Source organism: Arvicanthis niloticus, chromosome 15, assembly GCF_011762505.2.
Source record: "Arvicanthis niloticus isolate mArvNil1 chromosome 15, mArvNil1.pat.X, whole genome shotgun sequence".
Taxonomy (NCBI): Eukaryota; Metazoa; Chordata; class Mammalia; order Rodentia; family Muridae; genus Arvicanthis; species Arvicanthis niloticus.
This window is the reverse complement of record NC_047672.1, coordinates 39,855,164-39,879,995: the sequence shown is the minus strand read 5'-3', so window position 1 is coordinate 39,879,995 and position 24,832 is coordinate 39,855,164. Positions and strand designations below refer to the sequence as shown.

Genomic DNA, 24,832 nt, shown 5'->3' with positions numbered 1-24,832 from the left:
TATGAAGAGAAGAAACTGGTAGGACGATGTGATGGAGGTGCAGTAACTGGATGCCTGGGGTAGCTCTCAGGGATAACTTTAGTTAATCTGTCCATAGCCTAGGTTGGGATGATAATAACACCACTGTGCTAGATTGAGATTGAATAGTCTCTCTGCACTTGTTACCATCCTGTGGTCTTGTAGGTGTAGTGGTTGCTGGCTGCTGGACATAGGCTGGGTAGGAAGGCTGGGTGCAATATGCAGACGGAGCCGCATAAAAAGCCTACGTTTTGGTGACTGTAGCAGTGGTAGAATCATAAGAACCAGACAAAAGAAACAACACCTTACTTCCGAGTTATAGATGTCTTCTGCCCACTGCACACTGGAACTCTGGGTTGGAATAAACCCTAAACTGTCTGCCTGAAGGTCTTTTGCTGGTGTATTGTGCTTAAAGGATCCTCTAAACCGTGAAGCCATTTTGGTGACAATGGTCAGAAAGAGTCAACGATGACAGTTTAGTATCTGCTGTGTGACTTTAGGGTCAATACAAACAGTGGATGGATGTACTGTAAAAGCTGTGAATTTCAAAAACGAGGAAACACATAATTAATGTTAAGACAAAGAGACATAAAACAACTGAGATGTGGGTCAGAGTTGGTTCTATGGGTTCTTGACAATATATGTTTCACTGTAGTCCTACAAAGCTGCTTGCTGGGAAGGGGAAATGGACAAAACACCAGAAAAGAACTTGAGGCTATCAAGAAAGTCCTGTGTCTAGGATGGATAAGACCTGTCATAAGATCATGAAAGGCACAGCAATACAACCCGGCTCCCTCTTGGAAAAGCTGGAGTTATTTTGCTTTTTCTCAACTTTTAAGTTTCACCCTGGTGTCTCATTTTACAGTCCCAGAGAATACTACTTTCATGAGAAAATATTTAAAATGAATGACAAGTAATATCAAACTCACAGGGAAGCAATCAAATATCCATACAAGTACCTTGAGGGTTACCTGTTGTGGCTCGAGCTGCTCCAGGTTTGAGGGCCAAAAATGTCTAGGACCTGTTCTGTCAATGTTGGGACCTGCACTGCCAAAACCTTGGGGGCTAAGTGGTTAGAGCTTGCACTGCCCCAAACTGCTCTGGTCCACGGGTCAGAGTTCAGCAAGAGAGAGAGAGAGTGAGGACAACTCGAAGAATGGAGACCAGACAGAGTGTGATCCAATCCCGATTATTCTTCAGTCTCTCTTCTTCTCTCCAAGTCCCTAGTTCCTAGTCCCTAGTGCCTCCAAGTTCCAAGTTATTTCTTCCAAGTACCTTATTCCTACTGACTCCAAGTTGTACTCCAAGTTGTAGTAATGTCTAAGAACTAACTCCAAGTTGTACTCCAAGTTGTACTGTGTCCAAGTTCTTGCTCCAAGTGCCAAGTGCCTAATACCTAAGAACTAACTCCAAGTTCTCTAGCTCAAGTATCTGTTTCCTCAATGCCTAATTCCTACTACAAATGTCTGAATCTCTGTTACTCCAAATTGTTCTGAACTCTCCTGTCTGCCTCTTGCCTTTTATATGTCTCACTTCTAAGCCACGCCTCTAAGTCACGCCTTTAATCATGCCCTTAGGTCTTGTCTCTGAATCTGATCTCTAAATCACACCCTTAAGTCACACACCTTTAATCTCACACAGCCAAGGGAAGATCCTGGGTATCTAAAACATGATGCTATCAGAGTGTGCTCAGCTGTTGTAGGCTGATGTCATCAAATCTCTTTTCAGGGTATATGGCTCAATATGGCTGCAAGGATATATCTGCCTTCTGTCGGCTCCCCACACTTCATAATTGTGCAAATTTTATCAAACATAATGTAATGTCTGACATTTAACCCTATGAACATGTCATGTAGTCAAAATGGGGTTTCATCACACAGGTTCAGAAGCCTACTGTTGAAAGTTGGCCACAGAGTCAAAGATCTGTTCTTTCCCCTGTCCCTGTCCTTGCCTCTGTTTCTGCCTTTGCCTATATACACTGCTGGGATTAAAGGATTGTATCTCCATTTCCTGAGGTTTGTGTGGGTTGGTTTTTTGTTTGTATGTTTGTTTTCCTTTGCTTTGTTTTATTTTTTGTTGGTGATGGATGTGGTGTTTGTTTGTTTGTTTGTTTGTTTGTTGTTTGTCCTTAGGAAAGGTGTCATATGAGCTATGTTGGCATTGTAAACTTCCAGTACCAGGATATGATTGAACTTCTAAGGTTCCTGCTGACAGATTCCATGTGCAAGTATTAAGGAATGCTCCATGACATCCACAATCACACTACTATCAGCTGAATTCTACCTCCAATGCTTACCTGTTCAGGGCTTAAACACTAGCCTAAGAATGGAACTTTATTTGTAAAAGGCACTGAACCTAGTCTACAATTCTGTAGTCATATAAAGGGTAGAATCTCAAAGGATAAAAGGGTAAAATATGTCGATCCCTGGAAAGATATCTTGGTACTTGGGTGGGCATGGGCCTTTGAACCCCGACTCCCCATTGGAGAAAAGGCAGGCTTTCAGCCATGCCCCTAAAATCCAGGTCCCTATGGACAGTCCACATCTCTCATTAACTTGTGCCTTGCAGACATGTTTGGCTCAGTAGCTCCTCCCAGAAAGGTTTTATGTCACCATCTATGGCTACAGATGGAGGGTGTGACTAACAGGCCTCAGCCTGGAGATTTCTATAGTCATGAGTTATCTAAAGGCCTGGGGTATAGCTCAATTAAGTTCCTTTTCTTTCCTCCTCCCTATTTAAGCCAGCTCCCTCTGGCTTTTATGGGAGGGGGCACACCATCCTGACCCATCCACATTTGCCATGAACAATAAAGTTTTGAACTCTTGGACTCCACGTGTCTTCTGGGGCCTGTCACCGAGTTTCCAGCCTTTGGAACCGGACTGTCTAGAATCTATTGGGACCCGAAGTCATGTGGCCAGCATGGAAGACTTCCCGACCCAGCCGCTGGTCCCTCACCAAGGCTGTGTGTATGTGGGACCCAATGGCATGGAAATCCCACCTGGGACCCTGCTGTAGTCCTCCACAGAGCTTGTTCCCACAAAATGATATCCCAAACTACAGTTCAAGAAGTGTTAATGTTGAAACCATGAGAACCTAAATCACCCAATATCACTAGGACAAGAAAGACCACAGACCATGCCATATCCAAAGGGGTTAGAGAACCAAATAATGGGGACTGTGTCCACAAACGGCTTGTTAAAAATAAAATCCTCAGTGAGTAAATGCATAACTTGTGTTGGCATTCAGGCCACCTGAGGAAATTCTAGACAATCAAAACTGAAGCCTTCTGATCGCCTGCTGAAAGGCTGCACCAGGTCCATCAAGGCAAAGTCATAAGGCATCCTCAACATTTCTACCTGATATGGGAACTTAGCTAACTCAGAAAAATCACAAACACATACTCAGACCCCAACAACTCAGTGAGCCTATGCAGCTGTCTTCAAATTTGCACAGAATCCTGTTTCTCAACAGGACTCTTATTCCACTTGACATTCTTAATATATTATTTTTCTGGGAGTTATTCATGAAAAAGACTTGATTTTGTCAGATAGGTTTTGTCATGTGAGGCAAGCTTTCATAAAACCTGCTCCATGACACAAGTGACCAAGATTGGAAATTCTTCAGGTGATGGTGGTATGTGGGTGATTGGTTCTGAAACCAGAGCTATGCAGTGTGTTGAGAAAACCATAAAGGAGTGGGTAGGGGAGGCTCCTCGAAACCACTGTGAGTGACTGCTGATTTTTTATTTTTGATTCTACTTGGGAATTCTTTCTACTAATGTGGAGAAATAGTCTTGAACTGTAAGCAATACACATGAGATGGGAGATGTCTAAGAGGGCATTGCATTCAACTTCCAAGCCTCAGACTTGGGATTGAAATCCCACAGGTAGAGAAATTTAGAAGAAATGGCAGGCTTCTGTCAGGACCACTATACAGAAAGCAGGTAGAGACCAGAGAATGTTTGGAAACTCTAGTGCCAGAAAGACTGGTGCATAAAGCTGGCAATAAGAAGGACACTGGCTACCAGCAAGAACTAACTCAAGAATTAATAGCAAAGAATGCTATTGTCAACTTATGCTGTGGAACTAAAGAAATACAGACAAAAATCACACACACACACACACACACACACACACACACACAGAAACTATAAAATGACATCTAAAAATGTCAACCCACAAGTTGTATGTTATATCTTTATTGGATAAGAACAGTTTAGTAGCTACACTCTTTTTTATTTGCAGATGACATACAGAGGCAGAAACCCTACCAGCCTCTGGTGAGGATGTTCCATAGTTCAGTCAGATTTGTGGATTTTCCTCAGGTGACGGTGGTATGTAGATGATTGGCAGAAACACTTGCTACATAGGGGACAGGCATAAGGCTTCTCTCCTGTGTGAGTCCTCTCATGAGCCTTCAGGTTGGTCTTGTGGCTGAAGGACTTGTTGCATGTGCTGCATATGAAAGGCTTCTCTGGCTTGTGTATGATCTCATGAATTCGGAGGTCGGAGAATCGTTTGAATATTTTCTGACAGGTGACACAGACGAATGACTTCTTATTCAGGTGAGTTCTCTGGTGGGATGACAGGCTACGGGCATATTTGAACGTCCTAGGGCATTTGTCACACTTGTATGGTTTGGGACCTCTACGGAATCTCTTTGGATGACTTTCACGTGGTGAGTTTGCCTCATGATTCTGACAAAGAAGGACAGGCTCAGAGGTAGAGGCAGACTGCTCTGGCCTAGAGAGAAACCCTGTTACCTCCTTAGGGTTTTCTTCAGAAAAAGCTTCCTCAAGTGACTCTGGCTGGCATGTGGATGTTCCTTGACTTTTAGAATCCTGAGGAACCCCATAAGAAACATCTGCCATCTCAGACTCAGGAGGATGCATTCTCTGCCTAATGAAAAGGGAGTCCATCTTGTTCCTGGGAATATCATCACCACTGTTTAATTGAGTATCACTTCTGGAAGTGTTATAGCAATCCATCCTGTCTTCAGAGATGTTTCTTCTGCAGAAAACCATTGGATGTGCCTGCATGGGGACATCTGCAGTAGTAGCAGTACTCAGGAACTCTACATGATGGCTGGAGTTGCCTTGACTTGCTCTTGTGCCACCTTGAGGGAATTGAGAAACAACACATCCCTCTTCACACTCAGGATACTGCTCTTTCTGGATAATAAGAAGGGAGTTGTTCTCATTTCCTGTACAGCCATCACCAACAGTTACTTCAGTAACATTCCAAGAAGTATTGCACTCATTTTCACTGCTTTCTTGTCCTTTGGAAAGAAGACAATCTATGAAAATGTACCTAAAAAAGGATCCCCTGGAAGCATGCCTCTTCTGTTCTGTTGTTACCTACTAACCTGTGGTCAGTGTGATGTCCACTGGCATCCTTGCATTCTCTGGTGTTGGCCTTGTTGCTGATTGCTGTTGTTTTAAAAGCTCGATGACTTCTTTTAGTGACATGTTTTCAGAAAACAAGGCCTCTTGTCCTTGCATGGAGACATGGACCTGCAAACAAAGCCAGGTTCCCCTTGTCCATGAGTCTGTGGATTGAGATACCTACCCACAGCCTGCTAGCACAGGGAGACTGGACCATTGATTAGCCCATTTGTCTAGCCCTCATGTCTAATCACCTTTTCCTGACACTCATAAATTCTGATTTCTAAAGTCACTATAGATACTGCGTTTTCAAATGTTGAGTCACTGTCCCTAGAAAAATACAAAGTTGTGTTCCTGTGAGCTCTGCCTTCCATAGATTCCTCAACTGGTCAACACACTGAAGGAGGAGAAGCATTTTTAAAAGTGGCTATCCCATGGTTTCAGATTGGCCTAATTTTACACTGGTTTGTGTGTGTATGTGTGTGTGTGTGTGTGTGTGTGTGTGTGTGTGTGTGTGTAGTGTCTCAAAGAAGCACAAGGCCTGCTCTCAGGAACATGACTGGATATGAGTGTTGTACTCAGTATGTACTTCCCATCATGACATTTTAAACTTAAAGTAAAACTCAATGGCTACATACAGTATAATGTTTACCTTACAAGGTGTGCTTAAAACATTTAACCTAGCACTTGAGAAGAAGAGGGTGGGTAGTTCCTCTGATTCCAAGGCCAAGGAGGACTACTTAAGGAAACCATGTTGCAAATCACAAATACAAGCAAGCAAGCAAGCAAGCATGAAATGAACCATACAACTAATCCTATAAAAATCCAAACAAACAAAATATCTGAAAGAATAAAAAGGACTTTTAATTGATGTGTAGGAATGTGTATATGGTGTGGTTGAATATTTTCAGCTACTTAGCCATTTCTTTCAATGACTAAAAATTATGCAGATCAGACAAGGCTTTGAGAAAATATCCAACATAATTTTAAATCTATATTAACTCTGTCCAAATTTGAATATTTGGACTGAAGCACCATTATTCATCAAGGAAATTCTTATGGTTATGGCAGTGTTTAATGTACATGTGCCAACCATATTTCAATATCAGAACTTTACCATTCTGACACCTCATTTTATTAGACAGAGAATCATATGATATGTGATAGACAATTTGGGAATTCATCTAGTCTATTTAATCCCCAGTGTTTTGCCATTTAGTTCCTGGGAACCCAGGCTAGTGCTCCAAACCTCCAAACCTTGTTTGCAAGTGTGTGGGACAGGATCTAACCTAATAATCGTGATGACACTGTAAGCAACCTCCTGAACAGGTCATGCCCCCAACACAAGTTTTCTCTTTTACATCATTAACTTCTCCATATATCAATTTCTCAGTCTCTCTGCTAACATGTAAATAAAGGAGGTGTGTTTATGATGATCAAATCTAATAGGTTCCTTTCTGCTGTATGCATGGTAATTTGGAGCTATAAATTTTCTTCATTATACATAGCTTTTGTTCTGAAAATGCAATCTCACTGGAAAAGAAAAACCAAAACCCACAATCGAGCAATGAGTGAAAGACAAAAACAACAACCCCTTACTTTCCCCCAAACACAAATGATTCTGCCTTAACACCCCAGTAAGCCCCCCATGTACTCACCATGACAGGAGGCTTCAAGCACTCATCAGTCACATTCTCCATGAATCTCTCCATGTTGCTACCACTAGCTTTCCACTTCTCCATCAAGGCAAACTTGTCCTTGCAGTGCCCAGTGAGGAGAAACTGCTTCAAGACCAGTTGAGAAATCATCTGCTTCTTAGTCTGCTTTTTTGGTTGCAACCATGAGGTAAACATCTCCCAGAGATTCTGCAGCTCCTGCTTTGCCCAGCAGCCATTGTTGCTTGTTGAAAAGATGGGCTGAGTACTTGGCGAGTTATAGATGTCTTCTGCCCACTGCACACTGGAACTCTGGGTTGGAATAAACCCTAAACTGTCTGCCTGAAGGTCTTTTGCTGGTGTATTGTGCTTAAAGGATCCTCTAAACCGTGAAGCCATTTTGGTGACAATGGTCAGAAAGAGTCAACGATGACAGTTTAGTATCTGCTGTGTGACTTTAGGGTCAATACAAACAGTGGATGGATGTACTGCAAAAGCTGTGAATTTCAAAAACGAGGAAACACATAATTAATGTTAAGACAAAGAGACATAAAACAACTGAGATGTGGGTCAGAGTTGGTTCTATGGGTTCTTGACAATATATGTTTCACTGTAGTCCTACAAAGCTGCTTGCTGGGAAGGGGAAATGGACAAAACACCAGAAAAGAACTTGAGGCTATCAAGAAAGTCCTGTGTCTAGGATGGATAGACCTGTCATAAGATCATAAAGGCACAGCAATACAACCCGGCTCCCTCTTGGAAAAGCTGGAGTTATTTTGCTTTTTCTCAACTTTTAAGTTTCACCCTGGTGTCTCATTTTACAGTCCCAGAGAATACTACTTTCATGAGAAAATATTTAAAATGAATGACAAGTAATATCAAACTCACAGGGAAGCAATCAAATACCCATACAAGTACCTTGAGGGTTACCTGTTGTGGCTCGAGCTGCTCCAGGTTTGAGGGCCAAAATGTCTAGGACCTGTTCTTTCAATGTTGGGACCTGCACTGCCAAAAGCTTGGGGGTTAAGTTGTTAGAGCTTGTACTGCCCCAAACTGCTCTGGTCCACGGGTCAGGGTTCAGCAAGAGAGAGAGAGTGAGGACAACTCGAAGAATGGAGACCAGACAGAGTGTGATCCAATCCCGATTATTCTTCAGTCTCTCTTCTTCTCTCCAAGTCCCTAGATCCTAGTCCCTAGTGCCTCCAAGTTCCAAGTTATTTCTTCCAAGTACCTTATTCCTACTGAACTTATTCCTTCCTATTGTTCTGAAGTCTCCTGTCTGCCTCTTGCCTTTTATATGTCTCACTTCTAAGCCACGCCTCTAAGTCACGCCTTTAATCATGCCCTTAGGTCTTGTCTCTGAATCTGATCTCTAAGTCACACCCTTAAGTCACACACCTTTAATCTCACACAGCCAAGGGAAGATCCTGGGTATCTAAAGCATGATGCTATCAGAGTGTGCTCAGCTGTTGTAGGCTGATGTCATCAAATCTCTTTTCAGGGTATATGGCTCAATATGGCTGCAAGGATATATCTGCCTTCTGTCGGCTCCCCACACTTCATAATTGTGCAAATTTTATCAAACATAATGTAATGTCTGACATTTAACCCTATGAACATGTCATGTAGTCAAAATGGGGTTTCATCACACAGGTTCAGAAGCCTACTGTTGAAAGTTGGCCACAGAGTCAAAGATCTGTTCTTTCCCCTGTCCCTGTCCTTGCCTCTGCTTCTGCCTTTGCCTATATACACTGCTGGGATTAAAGGATTGTATCTCCATTTCCTGAGGTTTGTGTGGGTTGGTTTTTTGTTTGTATGTTTGTTTTCCTTTGCTTTGTTTTATTTTTTGTTGGTGATGGATGTGGTGTTTGTTTGTTTGTTTGTTTGTTGTTTGTCCTTAGGAAAGGTGTCATATGAGCTATGTTGGCATTGTAAACTTCCAGTACCAGGAAATGATTGAGATAGAATAGAGGGCTTCTAGGGAGGGGAATGGGGGAAAGGCATGACATCTGAAACCTAAAGAAATAAAATATCCATTTTAAAAAAGTTCTAACTCAGCCCTAGTTTTGCCTCTCTAATGCAGTGATTGATGGAATTGCTTCCATGGAAGAACATCACCTACTAAGCACACGTCATAAGTCACTATACTGTAAAGACATAATACCACATTGAAAAGAATTCCCAAGTTTGGCATTTATCTTCCATGACTTCTGATTCTGTGTTCTCATATAAGAGTCATTCAACACTTGTTAAAATTTCCTGGTTTCCAGAGAGGTTGGGTCCTAAGTGCTTCAGTGAATTCAGTAGAATACTTGATAGTGGGATCAAACAGGGCTGGAAGTATCCAGACAGTGACTGTAGCACAGTATAGGAATGATGGAGGCTGAAGGGAACTTATCCCTTTTGGTAGAGAGGGACATGCATTGCCTATTAGGAAAACATGGACATCATGTAAGGACTGTGTACTAGGGAGAAACTTAAATTTGAGGCAAAATATGGTGGCCTTTGTTGCCGTCTCACTCTTTTTATCTTTCTCTCATGTTTGCTTTTTTTTTTTTTTATTTTGCAAATATCAATATGGTATTCTAGTCTGCTCACAATCCCACTACTTTGTTCAGAATGATCTTTTACTACCATTTTACAGGTTTTATTTTCTTAGTGCTAACATCACAGACCTCATTACTTTACACATCCTTTTTGTTTTTTTGTCTCAGTTTTGTTTTGTTTTGTTTCATCTTGAAGCATTGTCTTCCCATTTATATAATGGCCCTATTGTGTGGATCAGGTTGACCTGAAATTGATATGTCCTTGCCTCTTACTCCTGAGTGGTGCATTTTAAGGTGGTTGCCTTTGTAAATGGCTTTTTCCAATCATGCTAATTGGTAGGTTCAATTATGACCCCTAAATTTACATGTTAATGTTTTAGCCCCAAAGAGAGAGGTTCTATATCAAGGTTTTGCTGTACTTCAGTACAAAACATAGAACCTTAATTGCTATTGTCCTGTAGAGTGAAAAATTATAAAGGCCATTTTATGAAATATGTGTAGATTTTTCGCCTTACTGAACTCGGAACTGAAAATAAGATTTCAGGCCTTCATATTCCAGGTGAAGGATACTTGCTGGATTACATTCCCCAAGCCTCGCCCAAGGCAGGAAGGCATTCCTGACTACAGATAAAGATGCTACCACCTAGGTGGGGCCATAGCCGTATAGCCGGAAAAAGTAAAGATAGTAATCTGAAATGGCAGGATAGGACACAATAGCATGGTAAAAACCACGTTTTTTGAGAAGAATGAGTGTGCAGAGTGATCTCACATGACTCTAGATCATTTGGGCTAGATTCTCTGAAATGTTCCACTGTTCTTGGTTACCCCTCCCTTGGTCTTCCCAGTGCTATGTTCAAAATTTGTAAAACAACCAATCATGTGTAAGCGAGCAAAAATACCTTCCTCCCCCCACCCCATGCTATAAAAGACCCTTTAACCCATCACACGGGGCCAAAAACCCTGCTCTTAGAGGTAAAGAGCTTGTCGTTTTTGACCGCCGGCTCCTCCCCTAATAAACCTCTGCTGATTGCATCCAGGTATGGTTTCTTGTGATTTTTGGGTGGTCGCAATTTCTGGAGGCTTGAGGAAGGGTCTCCTGAGTATGGGGGTCTTTATTTGGGGGCTCGTCCTGGATATGCGACCACCTTAATCCAAGAACCAAGCTGGGAGTTAAAGGGACACTGCGGTTTTTCTGTCTGGTTGTTGTGTGACCTTTTGTATAAATTGCCTAGTTTTTCATGTACTGATTTCTGGTTTTTCATGTGCGGGTTTGCCTAAATCGTCTGATGTCTCGTGTGCTGTTTTGTCTAGGTTTGTTTAAGTTATTTGGTTAAGTTGTTTGTGCCCGTCTGTCTGAATTATTTGGTTTCTGAAAAGTGCACACTTCAGTTTGGACTGGCAGCTGTTTCTGTCTCGTGAGGGGCAGTAAACCATTTTTGTTTCGAAAGGAGACAAATGAGTGATTAGCAGACGTGCTGGAGAGTCACTAGCTGCTGCACCCCCAGAGACGTTTGGGGGTTCATCTAGGTGCCAGGGAGGACGTGGAATTCCTCTTGGCTGGCACTGGCGATTGAGACGGGTTTTTTTGTTAGTCTTTTTGTGTGTTAACAATGAAACTAGAGAGAAAAGGTCAGAAATGGCCACCGTGGTTGTTATGCTCTCATGGCAGTATGTCTATTTTTGGGTTGTTCATTGCTGGCGTGTTAGAAATCTGGTAGACTTGGTCCAGCATAGGCTGACCACGTTGTCTGAATCTGTTAAATCTGAATCTGTGAAGACTGACCGCGTTGTCTGGTTATTGGAGTCTTACTTGGAAGGTGAGAGGCCTTCCAGAAGGTCAGGGGATCTGACCGTTGGATTTCAGGGGGAAGGCGAGAGGCCTTCCAGAAGGTCAGGAGATCTGAGCGTCAGGTTTTAAGAGCCTGAGCGCTCCTACTTGGGGAGAAGACTCGGAATCCTTCTCCATCTGGGGTCGTGACCAAATGTGGTTAAGTGTTATTTGTGCCACCCATGGCAGGGGTGAGCTATCTGTGTTTTATGTACCACCCGTGAGAGGGGTGAGCTATTTGTGTTGTTTTTTTTATATGTGTGTGTCTTTTCTTGGCAAATCATCTGTGTGTTAGCTGTTAATCTACTGTGTTAAACATCTTGAGTTAAAAATAGGTAACATGATTGCCGGCAGAGAGAGGAATGAAGCCGTCAGTACAAGAATACAGCTGCAGAAAGGCGGGCAGGTCCTTTAATAAGGGGCAGCTACCTCGGTTCGTGCTCTCGGTTCCTGTTCCTACAGCCCGCCTACTGCATGTAGGGTATGCTCCAGGTAACAGCACATGGAAGGTGCCCTTGCCCAGCCTGCACTTGGCGGGTGACAACTCATGGTTCCCCAGCACAGCAACAGCGTGCAACAGCTACCTAGTTTGGTATTCCTGGCTGTACTGGGTACCTTGAGGTCACTAGTGCAACAAATCAGTGGTTTTCCACCTGCCGCCTATGAAGATAGATGAGAACCCAGGTGATTAAAAAAAAAAGAAAGAAAGAAAGAAAGAAAAAACCTGGCAGTGGAGCCAGGACAGCTAGACAAACAGCCGCAGCAAGATTGTTCACCTGAGAGTTAATTATTTAAAAAAAAAAAAAAGAGAGAGACAAGAACTGGTTAAAACTGCTTACTTAATTTAGTTTAAAATTTACTTGTGAGGCAGTCTTGATTTACACAAGAAAAACTGACAATTCGCCCTGCTCTGTGGCCAGGAGAAGGGCACCAGCAGAAAAAGAAAGTTGATAATGATTTTTCCCAGTTTAATAAGTAAAGGAGTGCTTTTTTTTCTTTTCTAAAATTACAGCTTAAAAGTTACAGGCTGTCCTGAGTCAGAAATATATATATATATATATATATATATATATATATATATATATATATATATATGCTTCAGTTTTGATAGATTTTCTAGCCATTACTGTTTGAGACAATTATTTATATGAGATTTTCATTAAGATTTGGTTCAAAGATGAGAGTTCTGACAAGATAAAATTGAAGAAGTGGTGAAGACTTGTGCTCTTATGTTAGACATAAAAATGTTTACTTTATTGTTCTTGTTATATATCACTTCTAAAATAATATTCTAATCAGAAATAACTCTTTAAAAGGTTTTTATAGAACTATGACCAAAGTTTCTATTTTGTCAAAAGTTAAATTCAAATAAGTGTCATCTTAATAGTCCTTGCTGTGAAATACTGTGGATAAGGCTATTCATTCTGATTTGGTTTCCTTCTTGGAGCTTCAGGGGTGAGCTCACATTACACCTGTGGACAAGGTACTGTTTGTAGACTGAACTAATTGTAGTCTCTAGTGTGATATAAACAATAGTCATGCAGCCTCACAGACACACTAGTCTGTACAGAGTTCTAAGAGACTATTTACTGCTTTACAGGTGATCAAAAACAATAAATAAGATAAGAGCCTTTCTTTCACAAGACCCTTGCAGGTTCTGGTCTTCAGAAGTGAACAAGAGGGGACACCGGAAAAAGAATGTTCCCTCAGACATGGAGACATAGGGGACCCCATCAATTGATCAGGCCGTGGTCAGCAGCGGATTGATTAGGACCAGACGTGACTGAGACCTTCATGTGACAGAAGGTAAGGGACACCCAAAGGCCCACGCCAGATCCCGCTGATAGATCTTGAGAGAGAGAGTTACATGAGACCCCACTATTTTCATCAAGGTTTAGTAAGTCTGGAGAAGAAGGAACAGACAAGATAAAAAAATTTAGTGTAAGTTGCTAAGTAAGTCTAGAAGAGAGAAATAGAAATGATAGACTAGAAGATAAAAGGTCTAGTGTAAAGTTTACAAAACCAAAAATTTTGAATGTTTAAACCTCAAGCTGCCCTTCCTCTTAAGGAAAATCTCACCACATATCAAAGAAAGCACTACAAATTCTTCAAATAATTTAGCCATTTGTTACAATGATGATTGACTTACCATGTAAAAATGTGTGATTTGTTTTAATTGCTATTGATGATGTTCAGTATATTAATGAATTAATCTAATATTAACAGGAAGAAGCATTCAGATGGAAGTGTTTCTTTTTTTCATGAAAACAAAAACCATTTTACTGTTGTTCACTATTTTCTTCCTGCATGTGAATTTCAAAGGACACAATTCAGTTTAGGAATTTGACTACTTGAAGGAGGTTAGAGGCTTTAATCCCTGCCACACCCTTAATCCTAGATCAGAAAACAAATACAGAAGGATCTCACAGTTTGAGGCTAGCCTGGATTTCAAATAGAGTTCAAAAACATCCAGGCTTGCATAAACAGAAGGTATCACAAAAAAAACAAAACAAGGAAAGTAGACAACAACCACGACAACCACCACCACTACAACCACAACAACCACAATGACCACAACAATCACAACAACAACAGCAACAGCAACAGTAACAGCAGCAACAACAACAACAGGATGCTAGAATTAGTAAGGCTGCCCTGAAACTCCTAACACTATGGAGGTAGAAGTCATGATTTTAAGTCTTTTTTTTGCTGCTGTTGTTGGAAAGGATCCATAATCCTAGCTTGCCAATATAAAAGACAAACAATCTAGCTATTTTATTTACAAACTCAAGCCTACATAGGGCAGATTTACAGCTATTATAACTTATTCACCAACAATTTAGTCCCTTGTTACTTGCTTTTTCTCTGTGCCAAGAGTTCATATTTCATCTCTTCCCATGGCAGCCTCCTACACTTAAGTCTCCTTGGTTCTTTCTCTCCCTCTACCAGCAATCTACTCACTCAATCTTCAAGTTTCACCTTTCTCACCTTTCTCCCTCCTATGACCAATCATAGCAAGTTGCTTTTTTTTTTTTTTTTTTTTTTTTTTTTTTTTTTTTTTTTTTTTTTTTTTATCAGTTGAATTGGGAAGCAATGATCAAATAGCATCACCTGGTAAATGTGTGGATCTGCACTTTGTGGACAACTACAGTTTGAAAAGCCAATATTTAGCATTATAATACAAGCAGCATCAGAGCAACCCACTGCATTTTTTACTCATACTAAGAAGTATAATTGGCCACCTGCCTAGGAGCACATAGAGAGGGACCCATGACTCCAGTTGTATATGTAGGGGAGGATGGCCTTGTGGGCATAGGTAAGAAAGAAGATCCTTGGTCCCATGAAGGCTGGACACCCAGTGGGGGGGGGATTCAAGGGTGGGGAGGTGGGAGTGGGGCAGTAGGTGTAAGTACATCCTCATAGAAGCTGGAGTAGGGGAGATGGAATAGGGAGTTTCTGGGCAGGTGGTAATGGGGTAAGGGGATAACATCTAAAATGCAAATAAAATATCCAATTTAAAACAAAGAAGAGCGAATTGGTGGATAAAACAGCAATTCTTCTTTTGTATGAAAAGGTATTTTATATGAATAGAGTTAGTACAACATGAGAACTTCCCTAAGAAAAATATTTTTAATGGCAACAAAATTAATAACATAAAATAATAGGTCTTAAGAGTGCATTACTTTTAGAAGGAAAATTATCACAATTTAAAATATATTTTATAAAGCAAAGAAAAGTGAACATATATGCCATGTTCTTCAAGTAAAACATCAGCGACACAAACATGACATGTTTCAAAGTTATAAAGTAATGTTATAAAGTAATATAGATTACAAATATCACTCTCTTGCAGTTTGTCAAAAATACATAATTCATAACAAGAATGAAATAATGTAGTTCAGTGGCAGAGTATTCATCTTTCATGCACGAGACTCTGGTTTCAAATTTCAGGTCAAATAAGACAAGAATAATCATGACAATGTTAATTATTTAATGTGAGTTTCACTGACTATTAGAACAGCAGTGAATATATAGTAAAATTCACTATGTAACCATAGTCTTTTTAAAAAATTGGTTTGTATTTTAAATTTTAAATTAGTATCCATAGTATTAAGGTTCAGTATGCTATTTTCAAACAAATTTATTTTTCACTCTTGTCTTACACTTTGTCTTCATTCCCCTGACACACCCTTACAGGTGTATAAATGTTTTATTATCCTTTCTCTTTAATGGCACATTTGTCCTATTTGACTCCCACTGATTCTTCAACAACTCTTTTTTTTTTTTTCACTTTTTTTTGTTGCCTCCTCTGGTTTCATAAACCATATTCACATTTTTTCACATTTAAATATGTATGGACATTGTGATTCATATCCTTGTTTGAGACAGAATGGTATTCAAGACTATGTCTGGGTTCTCAGTGTCTGAACTACCGACCAAAGAACATACATGGGCTGGACCTGGGCCTCCCTCCAGATATGGAGCAAATGTGTAGCTTGTTCTTCATATGGGTCTCAAACAGAATGCAGAATCAGAATCTATCTGTTAGAAATTGCAGCTTGAAGAAAGGGAAACAAAGAAGATTCACTGCTTGGAGAAAGTCATTAATAATGGAAAACATTTGTATTTATAATAATCAGGTGTTAGATATAAATATGTGTGAATTTAAGGTCAACTTGTTCCACATATTAGTTCATTTATAGACAGCATTACACAGGGGTGCAGTGTCTTAAAAAACAAAACAAAACAAAACAAAACAAAACAAAGGAAAAGACAGAGAAACAAAGAGGATGTTTGAAGTAGTGAGGCAGCTCTGGAACCTTAGCACTGAGGAATTGGAAGCCATGGGATTGTAGTGCAGGATCATTCTGACCAAATTAGTGAGGTTGTGAGCAACCTAGGCCATCAGACAGCCATTTGGAAAAACAAGTGTGATGGCTATTTCTTGTTGTTAACTTGTCTTCATTTGGAATGAACTACAAGCTGGAAAATGGAGAGCACACTTGTGATCCAGATCTTGAGGTTCAAATTGTAAACAAGCAGCTTTGGTAGAAAATTGCCAGCCTGAATAGTCATAGACCTTGGGTAGCCTTGGTGGATAGTACCAACTTAGATAAGGACAGTGAATCATAGGCAGAGTCATAGTGATCTGTCCCCTTAAACTTCACCCAGCTGATACTCTGTTCTGGAAGATATCTGTACTCCCCCTGAACACCTACTCTCCTGCTTCATCCCCTTACCCATATCCTGCCTTTTTGTGTATATAACCACTGTGTGAAAAAGTAAAAATTACGGTTTGATTAGCCTATAGATAATAAGCCGTGATTCTTTGTTTCTTTACCTGTTTCCCCTGCTCTGTTTCAGGTGACCTCCCCAGACCCCCTTTTAATGCCCTGCTGGACAGGACAAAGATTAACCTTCTGCTGGAGGCCTGCATAAGGACATTGGAAGAAGGAAAACTCACTCTTCTTTGCGTACTTGACAGCATATCTTTTGGTACCTATGTCTTAAGGAAGTACAGATGAACAGGTGAAATAACTATCCTTGTGGGACTGAGCAATTACCATATTCTTAGACTTCCCATTCACAGATGCCCCTTGTGAGATTACTTGGCCTACAGCCCGGATATCATTACAATAAATTTTCTTTATATACAGAGACATTCCATAAGTTCTGTGACTCTAGAGAACCCTGATAAACAACAAACCAACACACAGACACACACACACACAGACACACACACACAGAGAGAGAGAGAGAGAGAGAGAGAGAGAGAGAGAGAGAGAGAGACGGAACAGAAAGAAAAGAGATGACAATATCTACCCTACTTTTACCTTTTACCATACTATAGTCCTCATGTGATAACCATCATGTATCACGTTTTCCCCAGTGAAACTCAGGCTCTTCTCTACTGGTACAGATGAGCTTTTTCATTGAGCTTCTGTCTTTTCTGTATAGTGCTACTGATACATCCTGGTTGCCTCCTGACTTCTGCCTGATTCTACTGCCAAGGTTTTGACAGTGTTCACTGAAACAATATAATCTACAGCCCTCTGGAGACTAGGAATTTTTATCAAATTTGGAAAGAACCATTTGAAAGAACACAGGATCAGAAGTCATGGGAAATACATTTTAATCTTGCATTCCTTTTCAATGTGGTACTGTCCCTTTTCACTACAGTGCTTTTCCATCTTTGCTCAGGAAGTATTTTCCTTCCAGGGAGACATCAAGCAATCGAGCATTGCCAAAGAGGTACAGAGCTGGGGCTGAGTTTGGTTTTCGTCTCTGGCTCAATTAGCAGAAAAAGGTGTCTTTCCTCTGTATTATGTGCTTGCTTGTATTTGTTGCTCTAGTTAGGCATTATTTGTTCTCATAAGCTGACCTTGATCCTCTTAGGCTACTTGGCTGTCCTGGGCCTAGAAATTTTTGAGGTGCCTTAACCAGACACAGGTGATCCGAACCAATCACAATTAATTAGCATCTGTAACTTATTCATTGAAGGAAGACACTCTAAGAAGATGCCATTTCAAACAAACCCTCAGATGAATCATAGAAGAGGCCCAGACACTTACTACTTCCCAGTGCTTCCAGGAAACACCCTTGAAATTCACTGAAGATAGAGGTAGGCTCCTCTTTTATGCTCTTGAGTATGGAAATGTGTGTGTGTGTGGGGGTGATAGGAGCTTGAGAGAATTTTCATCACAATTATGGGGAGATCTCAAGAGCTGATTAGGTTCCTTTGAACAACATTTATGACCAATGGATTTAATTTTTTTAAACCATGAATGCAAATGTAAGCTGACAACCATCTGTATATGTGTTTAAGAATATATCTTTGTGACGGGCGTTGGTGGTGCACGCCTTTAATCCCAGCACTTGGGAGGCAGAGGCAGGCGGATTTCTGAGTTCGAGGCCAGCCTGGTCTACAGAGTGAGTTCCAGGACAGCCCGGGCTACACAGAGAAACCCTGTCTCGAAAAACAAACAAACAAAAAAAACAAAACAAAAAAAAACAAAAAACAAAAACAAAACAACAAAAAAGAATATATCTTTGCTTCAATGTGATTTTGATATTGCTATTCATTCATTTTAAATATTTTTGCTGTGTTCTTTTGATAGATCTTCCCATCTGTAAAACAGTATATTTTTCAGTGTTGAGTGAAGTTATGTTCTATGTTATATATGCTGTTTTGTCCATTTTCTCTTTCCTGGAAGCAAGTATAGGACTATGATGAAGTGTTTACTGTCATTGCCTTGCTTGTTTTTTGACTATTTGTGATTTTTGTCTTGCTTGTTCCTTGACTATTTGCATGTATTGTATTTCTAGTTCCTCAACCTAGAACTGACCTTAATACTTGGATGTAATTAAAATGATATAAAAGCAAAAAAGTGGATGGAGGATGGGACAAGGAGTGTCTAGAGAGAGATAATGGTGAAAAGGGATGACATTTGAAATGTAAATAAATAAAATATCCAATAAAAAATAAAAAACTAAAAATAATAAAAAGAAAACCCTGAAACCATCTGTAACACAATTCTGTTGATTTTTGTGATTCTTGTTATTATTGTTGTTGTTGTTGCTCTTCTTCTTCTTCTTCTTCTTCTTCTTCTTCTTCTTCTTCTTCTTCTTCTTCTTCTTCTTCTTCTTCTTCTCCTTCTTCATCTTCTTTTCTTCCTCTTCCCCTCCCTGTTCCCCTCCTCCTCCCCTTCCCATTCCTCCTCCTCTTCCTCTTTCTCCTTTGCCTTCTCCTTCTCTTTCTCCTCCTTTTCTTCTATTCATAGGTCTCACAGTACATCCACCCATTGTTGGCACTGGTCCTAAGGTCATACAATAGATACCAAACTGCCATAGTTGAATCTCTTTAACATTGTCACAACAATGATTTCACACCTTAGAAAATTGTATAATCTAGAGTCACTACCAAATGATCTTCAGAAAGACAATCTCGAGTTTATTCCAATTCATGCTTCTGCTGCAGAGTGGGGAGAAGATACCTGTAACTCATCAAGTACTCAACACAACTTTTCTCCAGGCAACAATGACTGCTGGGCAAAGCCGAAGCTGCAAAGACTCTGGGAGAATTACTTCTTATGGTTTCAGCCAGAAAAACAGAGCAAGGAGCAGTTGAGTTCTCAAATGGTCTTGAGGAAATTTCTTATGACTGGGAACTTAAAGGACAAGTTTGCCCTCAGTTGAACCCTCTGAAACACTTACAGTAATATTGACAATGAAGTATAACAGTCACAAGCCCCTAACTGTCAACTTGAGAACTAAACATATGACTTTTACATATAAGAATCAATCACTTAACATTAGTAATTTTAAATGATCAAAATGTCCAAGCATATTCAACTTGAAAATAAATACTTAACCATGAGAAGATACATACATAAACACCATAAGTGACGTAAAAATCCCAACACAGAATCAAGAATGATTTTTCATATCCTCTCATGATACCATGCTACTTTACTTTGACAAATTTTGCCTTCAGACTGTGTAATAAAACACATTTTTCTTCTTTGAGTAACATTTATCAGACATTTTCTCACAGAATCAACAACAACAAAAATAGATCTATAAATAAATTTATATATCTATTTATTATGTGTGTATCTTTGTATCTGTCTATGTGTATAGCAATATGTAAACCCTCAACAATTTAGGCTCATGTTATATTTTATTCATTTCTTAAAACTATATGCTATTTAAATTGAGTTTGGAAATGTATGAGTTTGGGACAAAGGAGGTTAGAGAAGGGATAATTAACAATAAAGATGATAGAAATTGTCATATACAATGTGTGTGTGTGTGTGTGTGTGTATTCAGTTGTAGTTAGCAGCCTGTACAAAGGGTGATCCTCATCTCCGAAACCACAGGTGGCTAACTACAATGCCAAATATAAGATCCTTTTCTGTTTCTTGTTGGTCATAGTGTCCTGTGTGGGGAGCCAACAGAAGGCGGCTATCATCCTTGCAGCCATCTTGAGCCATATACCCTGATAAGAGACTTGATTACATCAGCCTGCAACAGCTGAGCACACTCTGATAACATCTTGCTTTAGATACCCAGGATTTTTCCCTTGGGTGTGTGAGACTTAAAGGTGTGTGACTTAAGGGTGTGACTTAGAGATCAGATTCAAAGACAAGACCTAAGGGCATGATTAAAGGCGTGACTTAGAGGCATGGCTTAGAAGTGAGACATATAAAATCCAGAGGCAGACAGGAGAGTTTAGAACAATTTGAAGGAATAGAGAATAAGACACTTCAGAGAGTAATTAGGCATCAAGACAGAACAACTTACAATACAACTTGGAGTACAACTTGGAACTAGGAATTAGGTTAGATAGTACAACTTAGAGAACAATTTGGAGTAACGGAGAATCAGACACTTCAGAGAGTACAACTTGGAACTAGGAATTAGGTTAGACAGTACAACTTGGAGTTAGTTATTAGGCATTAGGTAGCAGGCACTTGGAAGAGAACTTGGAACTGGAAACTTGGAACTTGGAGGCACTAGGGACTAGGAACTAGGGACTAGGAACTCAAGACTTGGGACTTGGACTCGGAAGAGAGACTGAAGAATAAACGGGATTGAATCACACTCTGTCTGGTCTCCATTCCTCAAGTCTGTCCTCTCTCTCTTGCTGAACCCTGACCCACAGACCTGAGCAGCTTGGGGCAGTGCAAGCTCTTACAATTTAGCCCCCAAGGCTTTGGCAGTGTGGGTCCCAACATTGACAGAATGGTCTGAGACATTTTGGCCCCCAAACTTGGGGCAGCTCGGGCCGCAACAGTCCTGGGTATCTCCCAATTTATAAATATTATTGCAAATATTTTTGCTTATCCAAGAGTACTTGATGACAAGACCCAGCTTGATGAATCCAGCACACACTTTGGACATAAAAAAGCAAGTTCAAATCAACCAAACACCTTCATCCCTGCTGGTTAACATTCCTGTCACCTGAGATGCATGCAGGATGATAAAAGGAGAAAGTCAGTAATAAACCTTACTCAGCTGTGAACACGGAACTACAGTCATGCCTTGTATAGTAAGATACTGCCATCAGTAAATTGGTGGCAAAATTATTATTGGGGTAACCGGCAACTATCTGATTGTATTTAGGGATTGTTTCACAGGAAGCTTGCTGGGGCAAATCTGGTCAGAAACACATAATTGGGGAGCACACGGGCTCCTACTGTTATTATGCTAAGTAGACATGCTAATGTCAAACAAACATTTAAAATAATATGTCTTTATGTCTAGAATATTGCAACATTCAGAACTGACAACAGACGATACTTTGTGAGATGAAGATGGATATTACACTGATCAATCTGCAGAAAAATAAATGCCTGTGCAAAGATCTGTCACAAATGGGATATATGTATCATCCTCCTCAAGAAAGAGCCAGCTAACTCCATTGGAAATGGGATGAAAATATTTTAAGAGCCAGATATCAGGTAGGATCAAAAGAAACCTATATCTGCTATCTATTCCAGGGCCATTGCACACATGAAGTCAAAATAGCTGGGTTGCCTGCATAAAAGCTATACAAGTTCAGGCTACTCAATTATTTTAGCATGAGGCACAGAGGTTACTGAGATTCCCCTGGCCATAACTGAGGATCTATTCACAGCTCACGGTATCTCTGAAGTGAAAGTCAGATTTCCTTAGGGTTGTAGGTAAAAGGATGTGTACTTTATCAAAACACATTATATGTATATATAAAATTTTTAAAACATGAAAAAATCTTAGTAATAAATGCTGTCTGAGTTTTCAAAAAGAACTGTGTTGACTTGTGTTGGATGATGAAGTCAGGGAACCATGGGAACCAATGAAACAGCAAGACTTCTCAGTAACTGTCAGTAATCTCTACTAAAAATTTCTTCCTGAACCATAGGACTCCCAGAGCTTAAGGATCATGAAATCTCAGTGACTCAAAACACTTTGCTTTTTGGAGATACAAGAAACTCTTGAGTTGTCTTGTTAATTCACAATTTAAAAAGATTTCTTAAGTGATCTTTTCTGCCAATGCCAGGATTGTGATTGCCATTGCAGGTTAAATGAAATTTACAGTTTTGGAGGGAGATGAATTCATAGAATCACTAGACTTTTATCTCAGACTTGAGCTGCCTCCTCTCTCAAAGTGCTTGTTATTATAAAGTTAGGATCCATATACTTAGCAGTGGCAGAAAGCCAGGTAAATATATTTGAGAGTGTGCTGGAGAGCCAGCAATGAAGACATGTCTCTGTAAGTACTCATGTCTGGTTATGGTAATTTGAGGTAGAAACACAGCCATGGAGTAGACAGAGAATGGAGTAGAATAATCCCATAGCTAAGAGGTGACTGAGAAAGATAAAAGTGTTCCTCATCTTGTTCCACTCCCTGCCACACAGTCTCTATGTGAATATATGTCATACAGAATATTAGTATAATGTAAGTCCCCCAAAGAGGGTGCCTGTGGGTAACAGCAGGCTATGCAGTTCTTCAGTGAATGTGCTGAAGAATTGTGGTAATAAGTCAATGTGATAACTCACTTTATCTTACATGCTATGTAGACTAACTTCACAATTTTATTATTATAGGTGAAGTGTGTGTGTGTGTGTGTGTGTGTGTGAATTACAGTAAACAATATAATGGATCTACAAGAAGCACACAACCCCATGAAGGTACAGGATGTGAAATTGTTTCTAGCATAAAACATATTTTTATGCAATACTTCATTTATGAGTTAGAGAGTCAGTAACTAAGTGAGAATTGAATGCCCAGTAGGCCAGTGACTGGTTTGTAAATTCCCTCTTGAATTTAGGAAGGTGACACTGAAGGGAAGATACAGTATAAGTATCAGGCAATGATAGCTAAAACCAAATGTGTCTTGAGTTATCTGCTCTGGGATTATGAGGCTGCTTCACAGTACCCAACTGTAATTTGCCTCATGCTTTAGGAGAGGAATGGTTTTGCCAGCTTCACATAGTTTGTGTGATTGTGGAACGTTTGAAATTCTGAAAACTTTTCAGAGGCTCTATAAATGCCAGGGCCATGATAGATGGTGTTGGCAGTTGTTCGTTCGTTATTCAGAAGTGTTGTTTGCAGTTTGTTGGTAGTCATGGTCAAACAGGAAATAAGATTCAGGAATCTCTCTCTCTCTCTCTTTCACTTCTATCCTTATTTCTCACCTATCTAGAGAAATAGGAGCGAAACTTGGAGGGTAAAAAATAGGAAACAAAGAACCCACACAGTAACAGATGCTGGATCACCCTTTCTCACTGTTTTTCCTTGTTACTAATGCAACAGGAAGCCGTGTGCATGCAGTGTCAGAGGTCTATCCTTCAGCAATGCTTGCCAACACACTTGTGTGAATACAGTTTAAGTTTTCACATTTTTCAAATTCCTCTCTTGTATCTCCTGTCTTTGAGTGCATTACAAATTTTATTACAATAGATTCATCATCATAATAAGCAATAAGTATGTATAGAATTTTAAATGAAACATAAGAAATGTGACTTTCTTCTCATGCTATTTCAGCACATTGTAGTATTTCATGTTTGTGACTGTTTGTATATGCTTGGCCCAGGAACTGGCACAATTATAAGGTGTGGCCCTTTGGAGTAGCTGTGGTCTTGTTGAAGTAGGTATGTCACTGTGGGTCTGGGCTTTAAGCCTGGAAGTCAGGATTCTGCTAGTAGCCAACAGAAGAAAAGGTGGAACTCATGGCTCCTCCTGCACCATGCCTTCCTGGATATTGCCAGGTTTCTACCTTGATGACAATGGGCTGAAACTCTGAACCTATAATCCAGCCCAATTAAATGTCCTTATAAGAGGGGTTGTTTGTTTGTTTGTTTGTTTGTTTTTGTCATGGTGTCTGTTCACAGCAGTAAAACCCAAACTAAGACAGAAGTTGGTACTAGGGACTGGGGAATTTCTGTTGTAGGCCACAACATGCTTTTGTTTGAAGGAATGTAGATTTAGGGACTTTAGATTTGGAAAGCAGTGGAATGCTTTAAATGAGACTTAATGGGCTCTCTTCGTAGGAATATGGAAGACTTTGTTACTGAGAATGATTTGGATAATGTGGACCAGGCCTAGAATGTTTCAGTGGAAAAGTTCAATATGTGGCCTAGAGATTGTTTTTCTGGTAGATTGGTGAAGAATGTGGCTACTGTTTGCCCTTGTTTGAAGACTCTGCTTGAGGCTAAGGTGATAAAACAAATATTTAAAAACAAACAAACAAAAAAGAATTGAATCAATACTGTTTCTTTTCACTTTCAAAATATAAGAAACAAAATAAAGAGGAGCATTGCAAGTTTAAAATAAAGACTTTTCCTTTTGACAAAAACAAAATAAACACAAAACAAACAAAACAACAACAAAAACAAAGGAAGTTTCAGAAAAGCACCT

General features: G+C 40.0%; 1 protein-coding gene across 1 annotated transcript; it reads right to left on the bottom strand.

Annotated features, from left to right (window-relative positions):
- Positions 1–4,315: 4,315 nt before the first annotated feature.
- LOC117720437 (zinc finger and SCAN domain containing protein 4C-like) lies at positions 4,316–7,473 on the bottom strand. The gene is made up of 3 exons (XM_034518930.2): positions 7,060–7,473; positions 5,383–5,530; positions 4,316–5,313 (listed from the first exon to the last, which is right to left on the bottom strand). Exons 1-3 carry the CDS (start codon positions 7,453–7,455, stop codon positions 4,316–4,318), a joined length of 1,542 nt encoding a protein of 513 aa, XP_034374821.1. The 5' UTR covers positions 7,456–7,473.
- Between the last annotated feature and the right edge of the window lie 17,359 nt (positions 7,474–24,832).